The sequence below is a fragment of the Delphinapterus leucas genome, chromosome 10 (assembly GCF_059928025.1).
Source record: "Delphinapterus leucas isolate spDelLeu-1000000601 "Yukka" chromosome 10, BTC_Dleu_Yukka2, whole genome shotgun sequence".
Classification (NCBI taxonomy): domain Eukaryota; kingdom Metazoa; phylum Chordata; class Mammalia; order Artiodactyla; family Monodontidae; genus Delphinapterus; species Delphinapterus leucas.
The window spans coordinates 56,789,301-56,804,209 of NC_143138.1; the positions used below are offsets into that span (position 1 = coordinate 56,789,301).

Sequence of the window (14,909 nt, forward strand, 5' to 3'; positions counted from 1 at the left end):
AGCTGTCATCATGATAATCATTACCATTTTTTTAAACAACACAACCCCTTTCTAAATTGAAATGTGCTTTGGTTGAGTCAGAGGTGGGATGCCTGGAACTCCCCCAACTTGTATTTCCATTTTCCCTTGGGGACCTCTGCATCCCCTCACCAAACCCCTAGGCTCTGTGGAGCCAAGGAAACCACTGCTATCGAAGGTTGTATTTTAGGACAAGGCTGCTGTCCAGCCCCTCAAATTCTTTCACTAGACATGAACTGGACCCCCCGGTAAACATGAACAAGAAAAAAATTATAGACTCAAGGAGTGAACACTGCACTTGCACACGTGTGCAGACACACGTGCTCAAGCATACACACACACGCACAGTAGTGTGGTTTTGTGCTGGGAAAGCCTGAGCTGAAGAGGTTAGGAGAGGCTGGCTGCATGGACAGAGTGACCCCTGAACAAGTATTGAAAGCATTTCCTAAGTGGACAGGGGAAGGTTGGGCTCCAGATGGAGTCAGATGGTGTCTTAAAGTAGATTCTCAAGAAGCAGACCCTCAGATGAGGATGTGGGTGCAAAGATTTTAGTAAGGAAATGCTCCCAGAGAAGACGGGAAAAGAAGTGAGGAGACAGGATAGGGAAAGAACAAGCGGACCAAGGATGAGATTCCAGGGGCCCCAGCCTTAGCGGAGCCCTGGAGCACAAATACCACCTCAGAGTTCATCCTGCCTTGAAGCGAGGGAGCTGGGCTTTCTCACTCCTGTACGTGTCAGTCACTGGCCAGGGGCTGCCCAGGAGGTAATGAGCCCCAGGGTCCTCCTCTCCCCACATGCCCTTGGGGCAGGTGGCCTCTGACGTGCAGTCCACTTAGAAGTGAACGCATGTAAAGCTGGGGTTGGACATAGGGAACTGATCGAGGGACCCGAGGGATGTGGGCGGACGACCAGTGGCATAGGGTACAGATGGCAGTGGTCTCCACGCAGACACTGGGGGCTTGGCTCGATGTGCCCTTCTGCGTCCCATTGCTTAACGACTTTATTGTTTTCATTCATATGTGCTCAGTTCTTGTGATGTGCTGGGCATTTGATGTGATTATCACCTGTCACTCTCACATCACCCCTGTGAATGAGATATTATTACTCCCATTTTCTGATGAGGAAACTTGAGACCCCCAGGTGAAGGGACCTACCAGCCTGAGATGCCACAGCTTGTCAGTGGAAGGGCCGGGTCTGGTGCAGGGCTGCCTGTTTGCAAGCCCGAGACTCCCTTCATCCTCCGCTCCTTGGGCCCCTGCTGTCCTGTTGCCCCGCCCTCGCACAGCAGGAGCACCACTCTGGCAGATGGTAGGAATGCAGCCATGGGTGGTGACAGCTGGCCCTTCGTCTTTGGAGCGACCCTTGGCTCCAGTGACCTCAGAAGCACATCATGCTCTGACTTAGTGGTCTGTTGATTCTGGAACTCTTTCCTGTTGTGGCCTGGTTCCTAACCAGATGCACAGCTACTCATCAAGAGAATTAGCACTCATCCAGGGCCCTCCGTAGCCTGCGGTAAAGGAGCTGCGTTCCCCTCCTCCCTTTAAAGAGCAGTCATGAGGTTTCTCAGGAGTAATAGATATAAAACCTCTTAGCACCATGTTTGGCACACGGTAAGTTCTCAACAAATGTGACCCGTTCTTAACAATAAAGGAATTAGCACTGGCCCAGCTCATTCCTCTGCAAATTCTGACAGACCAAGGAATTCCTGAAAGCCAGCACCTAGCAGGCAGGGGCAAGTTTGACATCTTTGTTTATCACAGCACAGACTTACAATGTCCGTCTTGCCAAATGCAATTTATTTTCTGTTCATTGATGTCATCTCCATAAGTCTTCGGTCTCCCCGGAGCAGGGATGCTTTCTGAAGGCTCTGTTCTGAGAGTGATTTAAGACATGGTTCTGCTGAGAACATTTCCTCCAGCTCCCACAACCCTTTATCCCTGCCCCCTTCCCCACTGGCTGCTAGATGTAATGAGAAGCAGATGAAAATGGCATTTCGTTGTCCCAGATGTTCTTCTTTTCCCACTTTTTATTTTATATAAATTCCTTCCGTCTGTGAGACCTGTGTGTGATGTCAGTTGTGGAAAGCATCTTGCCCTTGTAATTGACCTTCAGGCAGTGGGGCCTGGGGTTGAACCTCCATTCGAGTGCTGCTGATGCTGAGCTGTCCCCTCAGCCGTGGAAGCCCTCCATCCAGCCAGGCCTGGGCCAGCTGTACCCCATTGTGGTCATGTTCTCAGGCCTTTTGGAGACCTGAGCATTTCCAGCTATGACATTGGGCATATTTACAGTGGTCAGAACATAAAAGTTTCCAGAAACATACAAGTGAATCAAGTGCTGTGGTTCAGGCTTACCAGCTGCCTCAGACTGGAAATTGGCTCCTGGTGGTTCCCTGATGCCAGCTTGCCAGCCTCAGGTGCGTTCAGGTTTACAGTAGCAGGCAGAATGCCCAGCGTGTGGGCCTGCCATCGCCCCTGCCGGATGTCTGTCCTCCCCGAGGACTCTATTGAGGCAAATCCTCGTGCTCCTCAACTCCCTTATGTTTTATTAGTTAACATCCGACACACGAGCCCTCCAGCTTCAGTCTGCTGCTGTGTGATCATTTATCCCTTCGTTGATCAGAACTTCTGCCGCCCCATCTCTCAGCCTCCTACCACCCTCTGAAACCTGCAGACTCCCCCTCAGCCTCAGTCTTTTTTCTCCTTTCATACTGGGAGTGTGGATCTCTGCTGGGGAAACCACTTCCCCTGCAGCCCTCTTAACGGACCTGTTCCTTGAACCCCCATGTAAAGTTCTCCCTTCTAATCTAGATGCGTTCTGCAGCCAGAGTGCTCTTTGCAAAATGCAAACCATGTCACTCCCTAGTTAGAACCTTCCATTGACCTCCCATGCCTCTTAAGATAAAGCATATAATTCTTTCTTTTTTTAGGTTTAATTCCACAGTTTTGTTTTTGTTTTTGTTTTTTGCGGTACGCGGGCCTCTCACTGCTGTGGCCTCTCCCGTTGCGGAGCACAGGCTCCGGACGCGCAGGCCCAGTGGCCATGGCTCACGGGCCGAGCCGCCTCCGTGGCATGTGGGATCTTCCCGGACCGGGGCACAAACCTGTGTCCCCTGCATGGGCAGGCGGACTCTCAACCACTGTGCCACCAGGGAAGCCCCCACAGTATTTTTAATGGCATAATTAAAGCATCCCTTATTCCTCCTGTGCTTATCAACAATTTTCTCAGGTAATTTTATGAATGAATCTGATGATTCTCAGGGATTATTTATAAGTAATTTTCAAAGCCATGCCTCAGGAAGACAAAAGAGGTTCTACATTGCTTTTTGGAGCGATTTCCTCTCTACCTGAATGGAGAAGGAGAGTCAGAAGCTTGAATTTCAGTGTTTTATGAAAAGAAAGTAACCTGTTAAACTAAATTATTTAGGAATTAGACATTAAGATCAAAATAACTACAGGTTTGATTTGATTTAGTGCAGCCATCAAAAAGCTAGATGGGGCCAGTTTTCAGATGGAAGCCACAAGCTTCTTTGATATAAAGGATATAATTCTTAACACAGCCTCCAGGCCTTCCCATCTCTCCAGCTTCATCTTGAACATTTTCCGGTGACTTCTTGTTCATTCCGTTTGCTCCATGCTCACTGTCTGTTGGCAGTACTTCACCTCTGCCAGGCTCTCTTCTGTCACAGGGGGTTTGCACGTGCTATTCCTTTTTGGAATGTTGTTCCTTTCCCTCTTTGACTAGTTAACTTCTGCTTACCCTTTAACTCTAGCTCAGGCAGTCCCTCAGAAAACTCTTTCTGACTGCCATGCTTACCTTAGAGTCTTTTCTAACCATGAACCTCTCCTTTGGGGCACTTTCTAAAGTTATAATTTTGCATTTATGTGTCTAACTGGCCAGTATTCTCTACAAGCTGGAAGCTCCATGAGGGCAAAGACTGCCTGTTTTATTCATCAATGAATCCCTACAGTGCCTGGCACATAGTAGGTCCTGTGTACGCATTTGTTGGATGGGTGGATGGATGGATGGACGGACGAACAGACAGATGGATAGACAAACAAATGGACAGATGGGGTGGATGGGCAGATGGATGCATGTGTGGATGGATGACCAGGACTCTCCCAAAAGAAATAACATTTGCAGATATATTTTTGAAGTAGAAAAAAGAGAAGCACACTCAGAAACTCCAGCTTCAAACCTCATCCTCTCTTCATTGCAGACCGAATCATAGTCATACTTCATCGAACGGTATGGCAAAAAGGACATTGACTTTATTAATCTGTGCCTTCATGAATCACGTGATGAATCACTACCTTGGTCTAGGTGACGGGAGAACATGCATTCAAATCCTTGTTCTGTAAGAATTCAGTTTACTGGAGTCCATAGGCAGGAAGATACATCATTACCTTACAGAGTGAAGAGGACTTAGGACTGGGATGATGATGAAGTGCTCCACTGTGGCTTTAAAGCTAAGCTTTGTGGAGCCGTGGGTTCCCTTGAGTTGGTTCTGGGGCTGCTGGGCCTGGGGTAGAAGGGACTGGCTTGGGAAGGGGGACCGATCAGGCAGGGCTCGAGCTTCCCACCTTCTTTATAAACAGAGAATCTCCAGTTTTTTCTGTTTTATACATTGGGGTGCTAGTGCAGATTTTCTCTGCTAAGAGAAGTTGAAAAATTGCTGTTTCCAAAAGCTCAGAGAATGATTAACTCTGCTGAAAAGAGCAGAGTAGGTCAGTCTTCTTGGAACAGAAGATGTTGGAGCAGAGTCTCTCCTTTTAATTTTTTTTTAACTTGGCTTTAAAATGCTCAGTTTTTTAAAAAAGTAGTTAAAAGTAGAAAAGAGAAAACAATACCCGTAGTATGTAAAAACACCTATTTACTTAAAAAATTTCCTACATTTTTCTGCAAAGCTGAAGTCTTCTGTATGCTAAATTGATATTGATTTTTTTCGTATAACTTTATAGCATTTATCACTTTTCCCATTTTATTATCACGTTTTCTAAAGTATGTAAAACTTGGAAATCAGGCAAAAGATGATTGTGTGTCCTTTCACGCCTGGAGCACTCTCTATCCCCTTTCTACTCAAAGTGTGGTCCTTGGACCAGCAGCATCAGCATCACCAGTGAGCGTAACTGCGATGTGGACGCTCAGGCCCCAATCCAGACTCCCTGATTCAGAATCTGCATTTTAACGAGGCTCCTCGTGTGATTCTTACACACCTTAAAATTTGAGAAAAACAACACTGTTCAAATAGGCCTGCCTAACTCCCTAGGGCCCATATTCTGTGAAATTACATATTAACCTATAGAAAACTAAGTTACAAATGCCTTTTGCCAGTGAAGATGAAAATGACTTCTGTCTTGCAGAAAATATAATCCCAAAGGTTATAGTTTATTGCCATGTAAGGTATTAATCAGTTTTGTATCTGATTTCAACATTCTTCTATTCTTTTTTTTCTGTAACTACCCGCATTCTCAGATCCTTTTTTGAACTAGCTTTACCATCCTGATTCCCTCGGTCATGAATTAAATAAATTTTTAATGTGTATTTGCTGCATATTTGTATGAGAGTCATGTTTTTAACTTTTAGAAAATCATACTTTGACAGCCAGATGTATTATCATTTTAACGGCTCTGTGGTATTCTACTTTGCGATTGCTGTAATTTACTCATCTGTCACTCTATTGTTAGACTTTTAGGATATTTCTATTTTTTTATTGAAGTAAAGTTGATTTACAGTGTTTTGTTTAGTTTCTGGTGTACAGCAAAGTAATTCAGTTATGCATATATATTCTTTTTTGTATTCTTTTCCATTAAGGATATTCCTAATTCAGTACCAATATAAATAATTCTGCAGTGAACATCTTCGAATATAAAACTTTTCCCGTACTTTATGTTTCTTGCCTATGAGTAAATTTTCAAGTACAGAATTAATGGATCAAAGGATGTGAACAGGGTTTCCCTGGTGGCGCAGTGGTTGAGAGTCCGCCTGCCAATGCAGGGAACACGGGTTCGTGCCATGGTCTGGGAAGATCCCACATTGCTGCGGAGTGGCTGGGCCTGTGAGCCATGGCCGCTGAGCCTGCGCGTCCAGAGCCTGTGCTCCGCAATGGGAGAGGCCACAACAGTGAAAAAAAAAAAAAAAAAAGGATATGAACATTTGTAAGATAAGCAGTATTGGAGTTTGTCAACTGGACAGGAATGGAAGAGTCTTCCAAGGTGGCAAAAGCAGGCTGCAGGCAGGCAGGAGGCCACAGGTCCCACAGGGAGATAACTCTAACCAGCTAGAATGTGAGTACAGGTCCTGCCAGGGGCTGGAAAGGTAGGAAGGAGACTGGATTGTAAAGAGCCTGGTACCCTGAAATGTATATTTGGTATAAAGGAAAACCATCTGTAGTATAAACTGAGAAGTGCGTGATGAGGCCTGTGCTTTAGGAAGACAACTCTAACAGCAGGAAGGCTCCTCCAAAGCTCCTGAAATAGTGCTGGTGACAGAAGCTCAGGCTTGAACTGGAGCAGTAACTGGGGAGGTGGAGAAAAGATATTTAAAGAGGTACGGGGGATGGAATTAAGAGATACAAACTACTATGTATAAAATAGATAAGTAAGAAAGACTTATTGTGTAGCACGAGGAGTTATAGCCATTATCTTGTAATAACTTTTAATGGAGTATAATCTGTAAAAATACTGAATCACCATGCTCTATACCTGAAACTAATATAATATGGTAAATCAACTATACTTCAATTTTAAAAAAAACACTAAAAAATACCATGGGCTGACTCAAAAAATTTTTTTTAATTTTTGAATTAAAATAAAGAGGTATAAGGGCTTCACCAGGATCATCCTGCTATTTAGTGGTGGCGACCAGACTGGATTGTCGGTGCTTCCTACCTCTCTCTGTGGTCCATGCTGCTGTTCCTTTGGGTTTTTATCTAAGATGTGACTTCTTAGAACTTCAGGCTGCTCAGATCCTTCCACTTAATGAGTTGATTAGAGTCGCGATGTTCAGGAACCAGCTTTGCCAAAGCATAAAGCGCACATCCAAGATGATGAACGGCATCACTAAAAATAATAAAAGATTAAGCACACATTCCGGGGAAGTGCCAGGGCATTCTTGTGGAATTTGCCAGACTAAACTGTAGTGGATACTCTTCACTGTCTCTGTATCTACAAAACCAGACCTCCAAGGTAGCTTTGCCAGGATACGCATTTTAGACACCGCGGGCAGGCAGCGTCCCTGTGTGGCTCTCAGGGTGATCCAAGGGGCTGGACTTTACAGCTGACCCCATGGAGCCCACAGCCTGTCTCATTGTCAACAGGAAGGTTCAGCAGATTTTCACTATGCGACCAGAGACCAGGAACTTTCAGACACTATCTTACTTCCCCATTTCACAGAGGAGGAAACTGAGAAGTTTGTCTTGGTTGCCCAAGGGTGCCCCTCTCAGCCACGGTGCTTCATAGTTGACCTGTGCAAGACACCACAAGAGATTCTGAATGTGAGAGGTGATTTGATCCACAGCTTTAAGGGGCAGTAACTCAAAGACATGAATCTCTGTCTTTAAAGACAGAAACCTCTAATCTGAACCAGATAAAAAAGAGTAGGCTTAAGATGACAGACTTCACAGCCCATTTCTGTCCCACCACCTCTCACCCCCACATATTCCTCCTTCAGGATCGCCTCATGTCTGAAAATCCCTCTTTGTAATAGCCCCAAACCGGGTAGAATGGATAAATAAATCGAGGTGTATTCACACAGCAATGAGAATGCCATGCTCCAGCCTGGAGGAATCTCCCAAACCTAACGTGGAAGGAAGAAGTCCTTCCAAGGAGAGCGTGGACAAAAGCAGTGATGCTCATCTAGGCCCTTGGCCGTCAGGACGATTACCCTTCGTGGGGGCTGTGACTGGAAGAGAGCATGAAGGGGGCTTCTCAGCAGCTGGTCTCATCCTGCATCTCGATCTAGGTGCTGGCTACACAGATGCATTTCTCATTCAGTTCGTGAAAATGCACTGAGCTGTGCACTTAGGTTATGTAGACTGTTCTCTATGTATATTAGACTTCAATAAATAGTTTTTTAAAATTAAAAAGGGTGCCAGCCAACCATGCACAACCTCAAAAGAAATCTCCCTGCCAGCAGTGCTAATGATGCTGATGGGAGCACCCGCCACGTGTCAGGGGTGGGCTCTGCCAATCGCTCTGCATGCGTTAGTGCCTTCAGTTCTCTGGAGAGGTGCTGTTCTACCCCTGTTTTACAGAGGAGAGAACTGAGGCTCAGAGAGATAAAGTACCCTGTCCAAGGTCACACAGCTAGTGAGTATGTGCTGAAAAGAGGCCTTATTTCCATTCCCAGAAATGACTACTGTGTTCTGTAGGCAGTTTTCTTTGATCTGTCCCAACATAGGAAGGAATGGTTTCTGCTCTGATTTCCCTAGAGATGATGTTTTGAATTCAGGATCTGCCTCATAGATGACCATCCTCCCCTCCCCCAGCACACCCCCCCCCCACCTCAACTGTGGGAATGAAGACAGTTGAGACAAAGGTGATTGTGTTTGCTTTCCTTATCACCAGGGAAGAGACAGTAAATGATCCATTTAATTGACAGATAATCTTTAAAGAGCCACTGTCAGCCAAGTACTCTGTGGTGTGCTGGTGACCAGCTTAGATTGGGAGTTTGGGGTTGACTAGACCTGAGTTCAGATCCTGACTCTGCATTTTAAGCTACATGACCCAGAGCAAATCCCTTGTCCTCTCTGGGCCTCCATGTCCTGCTGTGTAAAATAGGTGCTAAATACCTCCTGGGGTGATTGTGTGAGTTAGACAAGAGACTGCAAGAAAAGCACAGAGCCTGACACACAGGAGCATTCAAGAAATGTTACAGAGAGAGGGAAGCCAGACCCTAAAAAGGTAACATAAATAGCGCTAGTATCAACTCAGTCATGTGCCCAGTCACCGTTGAGGCTTGAGCAAGGGGCTCCCATAACCAGCGAGGCTTCCTGCCAAGCAAAAAATCAGCTGGCTTTCAGGGTTGAGCCAGGTTTACACAGGCCTTCTCCAAGGAGGGACTGGGCATTCCAAGCACACGGCCTAGCTTGGACAAAGCCCTGTGGCTGGGCCAGCCTGTCTGCAGCCAAGGGCTGCCCAGAGCTGAGATTTCTGTCTCTTCAGCAGAGGAGCTTGAACAGGATGGTGGGGTGTTAGGGATTGGCTGTAGAGGACACAATGGATGCTTTGAATTCTACAAAAATAAACTCTACTGTGACCAGTGGGGCGAAAATAGAGCCAAAGAGTACAGTCGGTGTTGAGCTAGCACGTGTTAAGCTATCACTTCTCTGGCAGGAGGGTGGGGGTGCCCTGATTTGTGCGCCACTTTAGGTGGTATAAATACTCCTGTGATGGACCATTTCAACATAGCATTGTAACATCCTTAGATGTGGAACTGGGAAGAGATGCACACCATTGATGTGAGCTAGCACACCACTGAGATTCCATCAAAGTTGGGAAAACTTGCCCCACTGAGACATGGGCTCTGAGGACCTATGGCTCCCGTTGGAGACCAGGGCTCCGCTCCTCGAGTGAGTGCTTTTAGTGTGCTAGGCATCGCCATGAGACCCAAGGCAAACTGTGCCCAGCCCTTGAGGTCCACAGTCTACTGGGGAAACTGGCATTAATTGAGTAATCACACTAAGTTACACAGTGCACGGAACACTCAGAAAGAAGTACTGTCTTACCTGGAGCGCACGCCCATGCCCTTTGTTTCAAAACCATAATAAAACAGACTGTTACTGTCTGTTCTGAGTCAAGAACATAGTGCGTCCTCTCAGTTTTTCACCACACTTGTGTTCACTTCGTGATACTTAAATCAGGCCTTTTGTCATTACAGCCCTTTCAAGAACTGGGGCTGCGATTTCAAGTGCCTTTTCAGGTCCTTGTGAAAAATCCATCCGTATACACCCAGGAAAGCGCTCAACAGAGCCCATTTTAGAGTAACAGCAGCCTGGACACATCTCTCCAGTTCAGTCCCAATGTCAAGCCCAGGCTGGGTGCCCTCAGGCGGTGGGTGCTTCTGTTTGGGAACCATCTCACTTCTGCTTTGCCTCCCAGGTGGTCTTCGAGGCGTTGCACAATCTGGAGCCCCGAGGCTACGTCGTGGGGTGGATCATTGCCATCAGCTTGCTGGTGGGAATCCTCATCTTCCTGCTGCTGGCTGTGCTGCTCTGGAAGGTGAGTGGAGAGCGCAGGTCCCCAGGGAGTCCCCGACCAGACACCCAGCTCTCCTGCCTCAGCAGGGCTAGAGCGCATGGTTGGAAAAGGTTTCCTGGTGGAACTTCCTTCCCAGTGCAGGTACAATGAAAGGAGGGCAGGGTCCCTTCCAGGCAGTGAATGGAGTCTAGGCTCCTCCTGAGGCCATTCACACCTGAGGGCTGGACCGCTTTAGAGGGAACCCCAAAATCTTACCCTCTTCTCCTGCCTTCCCTAGCAGAGTTGCCACCAGTCCTAACACAGGGTGGTGGGAGCCTCACTCCAACGCACAAGCTTGGGGAGTAACAGCTGGGACTGGGACGGGGATGGTTAACTCCTTTACTTGGGACAAAAATAAGAAAAGAAACTACAGAGCCATTCTTTGTTCTTTTCCCATGTGGAATATGGAAAAGATTTCTGCCCAGAAGATTCTAGTAATGGCGATGGGCTGTATGTCTGGAGTGCTGCCTGGGTAGCTTCATCAGATGTTCTCCCAACCCCATGGGGGTTCATTCGTAGGTGCCCCAGGGGGTAGACTTGCCCTGCCTCCTTCAGCAGGGAGCACCTGCTCATCCTTCACATCTTGCCTCTTGTCACTTTCTCAAGAAGAAAGGGGTGTCCTCACCCCCAATTCTAAGATGGTTTCTTTGCCCTGCACTCTTCTCTCAGACACCTGGCATCCTTGACTTTAGGGCCTCTGTATTCAGTAATGGTTTCAGAGTCATTATGTGAGGAAGGTCTGTCTCTTCCACGGGATGGTAGTGTGCCACGTGAGTTGGGTCCTGTCTGTTCTTGTTTCCACCGTGTCCCCAGCTCCTACAGCAGCACCAGGGACCACAGCTGGGACTTCCTGACACCAAGTCCCTGCTTTTCCAGTGTTCCAGGTTTCAGAGGCAGGTGGAAACAGCCTCTTACATGATTATGGATGGATCCTTTAAATTCAAATAATTAGTTTCTTTGGGATTCCAAAATAATTTGTATTTATTGATCAAACATAGACACATGTCAGTAAGCAGAAAAGTTGTCAAATACTCAGGAGTCCCCATCCCAGAAATAACCGTGGTGAGACCAGCATTGTCTCTTCTTGAACTTTTTCCCTACATAATAGACAGAGACCAGGCATTCTCATAGCACCCACTTATTTGTGAATAGTGTGTTAAATTCTCCAGTAAAATACCCGATACATTTTAAGGTGTAGGACCTCTAAAATTAAAGCAATGAGTTCAATTATCAATCTGAAAAAAGTATAGTAAGTATATTTCAGAGTATCCAAGAAATCTAGAAATGCAGAGAAAATAGTGTTTTTGTTGTACATCTTTTCAGATTGACAGTTGGACTTCACCTGAAAAAAGTATTGGAGGTTGAAGAAAAATACATTGAGCATATTACTTGAAAATCAGTTTATCTCAGGTTCCCGTGCCTTTTGGACATCCCATTTACTAGTTCACAGCCTAGCTTTCCCTGAATGCAGAATTGTGAAAGTCTTTCCTATTGTTAAAAACCCGTGTCCAGCGCTGTCCTCAGGCTGCAGGTGTATGGCAGATCCCAGTCCTCGGATGTTGGGATTCATTCACATGGCTTCTGGTTTCACACTTCTTGTAACAGTGCCACAGTGAATATGCTTGGAGCCAAATATTTGCACAACTCCCTCATTATGTCCTTAAGATGAAACCCTAGAAACAGAATTACCGAGTCAAAAGAAATGCATATTTTAAGCCTTTTATTACATATTAGCAGTTGCCCTCTGGAAAGGTTATACAAGCAGTGTATCAAAAGTGCCCATTTTCCTGTATATTTACCAGGAGCAGATATTACCTTTTTTGAAAAACTTGCCCATTTGTTGTTTGTTTAATCTGCGTGGCCAGATAGAGTCTTAATTCTCCCTTTTCTCTAACTCCAACTCCTTCCTGCCAAGACGTCTGGTCTGGGGGTGGAGAACAAAGCCAGCTCAGTGTTTGGGATCTGAAGACAGTAAGGGCTTTGGGGTGTGTGTGTGTGTTTGTGTGCGTGTGAGAGAGAGATACTTCCTTCTGCCTTTGTACAGACATTTCACAAGAGAGGGAACACTGTCCTCCACTGCTGGGTGCATGGGACCAGACAGGGACACAGAGTGGGGAGCGGGGTGGCTGTGTCCCACCCCCTCCCTCTGGGCCCCCCACTTGGCTCTGCCACTCAGGAGTGTCCCCTCTCCTGAGCACACCCTCCCACCTCCTTCCAACTGCCATCTGCTTCGCTTTGCTTCTGCCGTGTTTCCTTAAAGAATGTGGTGTGTCAGGAGGGGGTGTCATGGGGTGGCCAGCACCCTGAGGCCACCCAGCTGTGTGTGATCCAAAGAGCCAGGGCCTGAGAAGGCAGACATCACCCGCTGCCATGGACTGGCCGTGAAAGCAGAGTGGTGGCGGTCAAGGGGCCTTAACCAGACAAGGTCGTCTTAACTGCTGGAGGAAGGAAGGGTCTAGAACACCTCTGAGAAAGCTGGTGAGTGATGCCGTCAAAACTTCTAGCCACAGACACAGACTGATCAGCCCCCTCTGAGTCCCAATCCTACAAGCCTGGGAGAGAGAATCTGACTGGCTCAGCTCAAGTCAAATGTCTACAACTGTGGCAAGAGGCCAGGAGGTGGCAGAGAGAATGTGACCAGCCAGGGCTGGGTCACATGTCTCCCACATCCAGACAGCTAAGGCCAGTGCAGGAGAAAGATGCAGTGTGGAGGTTTGGGGAGGCCAGGTAGGGGTGGGGATAGGGGCTAATCTTAGAAGGAAACTAGGCAGATACCCTAAAGGCTTTCGCTCCAGCAGGATTTCATGGTTGTCAGTGGTGCTATTGCCTAAATTACAGTCTTTTATATGGTACTGGGTAGCTATGGCCACACAACAAATTGCCACCAAATTGAGTTTCCTTCTGCCTAACAAATGTATAGGTCAGGAATTCAGGAAGGGTTTGGCTGGATGATTCTTCTGCTCCAAGTGACACTGAGTGGTGTCACACAAGGGCATTCACCTGGTGACTAGGCTGGTCTGCTTCACTTCACAGGACAATTTTATTCACATGGCTGGCACCTTGGGTGGAGATGGCTGGAAGGCTGGACTCTGCCCGGCCCCTCCCTCTCTTCGTGTAGTTTCAGGGCCTCTACATGTGGCCCTTCCAGCAGAGTGGGCTTATGTTTTACATGGTGGCTTCAGCTCTGGGAGAGCATGGTGAGAGCTGCTAGTCCTCTGAAAGGCTGGCCCAGAACTGGCATGGCATCATCCTGCTGCACTCTGTTGGTCAAAGCAGTCACGTGCCAGCCTAGAGTCAAGGAACAGGAAAGAGACTCTGCCTCCCAATGGGAGGAGTAGCGAAGAATTAGTGGCCATCTTTTGTCTGTCACATACATGATATTCAGAAATATGGGCAAAATCTTAATCTTTTCTGTAAAACTCACTATGGCAAAGGACGATTAGCCTAACTGGAAGTTTTGTTGTTCTGAAGTAGATGAAACCTCATCTGTCTTCCATTGTGTCATAGATAAAATTATGATTGAGCTCCTTGGAGGAAAAAAAACTAAACCTCGGTGCAGGGTTCATGAACGCACTCAACATTCAGAGTGGGTAGTCTGTTCAGGCACAGCGACAGTGCAGTAAGGAGCTCGGCAGAGGGAGTTTCTTTAGGAAAAATATTTTTCTCTTGAAGGACTAACTAAATAGAATGACTTTATAGGACACTGAAAAGGGCAAATGAAATGTAGGATTATTCTGAAGACCTACATATTCCTAAAACTTCAACTGCAGGCCTCTTTTGTTTTTTATTTATTTTATTGAAGCATAGTTGATTTACAACATTGTGTTAATTTCTGCTGTGCAGCAAAGTGATTCATTTATACACATATATACACTTTTTCATATTCTTTTCCATTATGACTTATCACAGGATATTGAATATAGTTCCCTGTGCTATACAGTAGGACCTTGTTGTTTATTCATCCTATGTATAACAGTTTACATCTGCTAATCCCAAACTCCCAATCCATCCCCCTCACCGTTGGCCACCACAAGTCTGTTCTCTATGTCTGTGAGTCAACTACAGACCTCTTGTCAACTTGGATCCCTATGTCTATAACCTAAGAAACATGCATTATGTATAGAGGTCTAATATTGACAATTCAGTGCACAGAAATCCGTTGATTAATGGGCCTAATATTTGAGTTAGATGGGAGGTCTGACTGCTTCTGGCTTATTACCGTATTTCACATATCATTCCCTCCAATACTTTCAAGGGGAAAGTCACTGCATGGTACCCAGTTGCCACTGCTGATGAGTAAACACTTCACTAGAGCCTTTGAAGACAGGTGGGCAATGTTCAAGTCCTCTTTCCTTTCTAGAGCCACATCTCTTGAAGTTCCCTTTGGTGTAGCACCTGACACTGCTACCTATGGTTGCTTGCCATTGCCTTGAGCTCATGAGCCCAAAATGGTTGTTCCCCAGAAAGTACAAGGATGGTGGCGTGGTATCAAAAACAGAACAAGGCGGCTGGCCCAGTGCAGATGGATTTTCTGTGCCATGAAGGCCTGCGGGTTAGCACAAGCTTTACACTTGTGAGCCAGCCGGTGCCTTCACTCAGCAAACAGATCCCTGCGAAGTGGCCGGCTCGGGGTGAAGGGACAGAGGTAATAAGCAG

General features: G+C 46.5%; 1 protein-coding gene across 1 annotated transcript in view; it reads left to right on the forward strand.

Annotated features, from left to right (window-relative positions):
- ITGA9 (integrin subunit alpha 9) overlaps positions 1–14,909 on the forward strand; it is a 356,219-nt gene that overhangs the window by 329,809 nt on the left and 11,501 nt on the right. Inside the window, exon 27 of the mRNA XM_022553838.3 lies at positions 10,116–10,235. Within this exon, the coding sequence (XP_022409546.1) occupies positions 10,116–10,235 (120 nt within the window). The remainder of the gene's footprint in view (positions 1–10,115; positions 10,236–14,909) is intronic.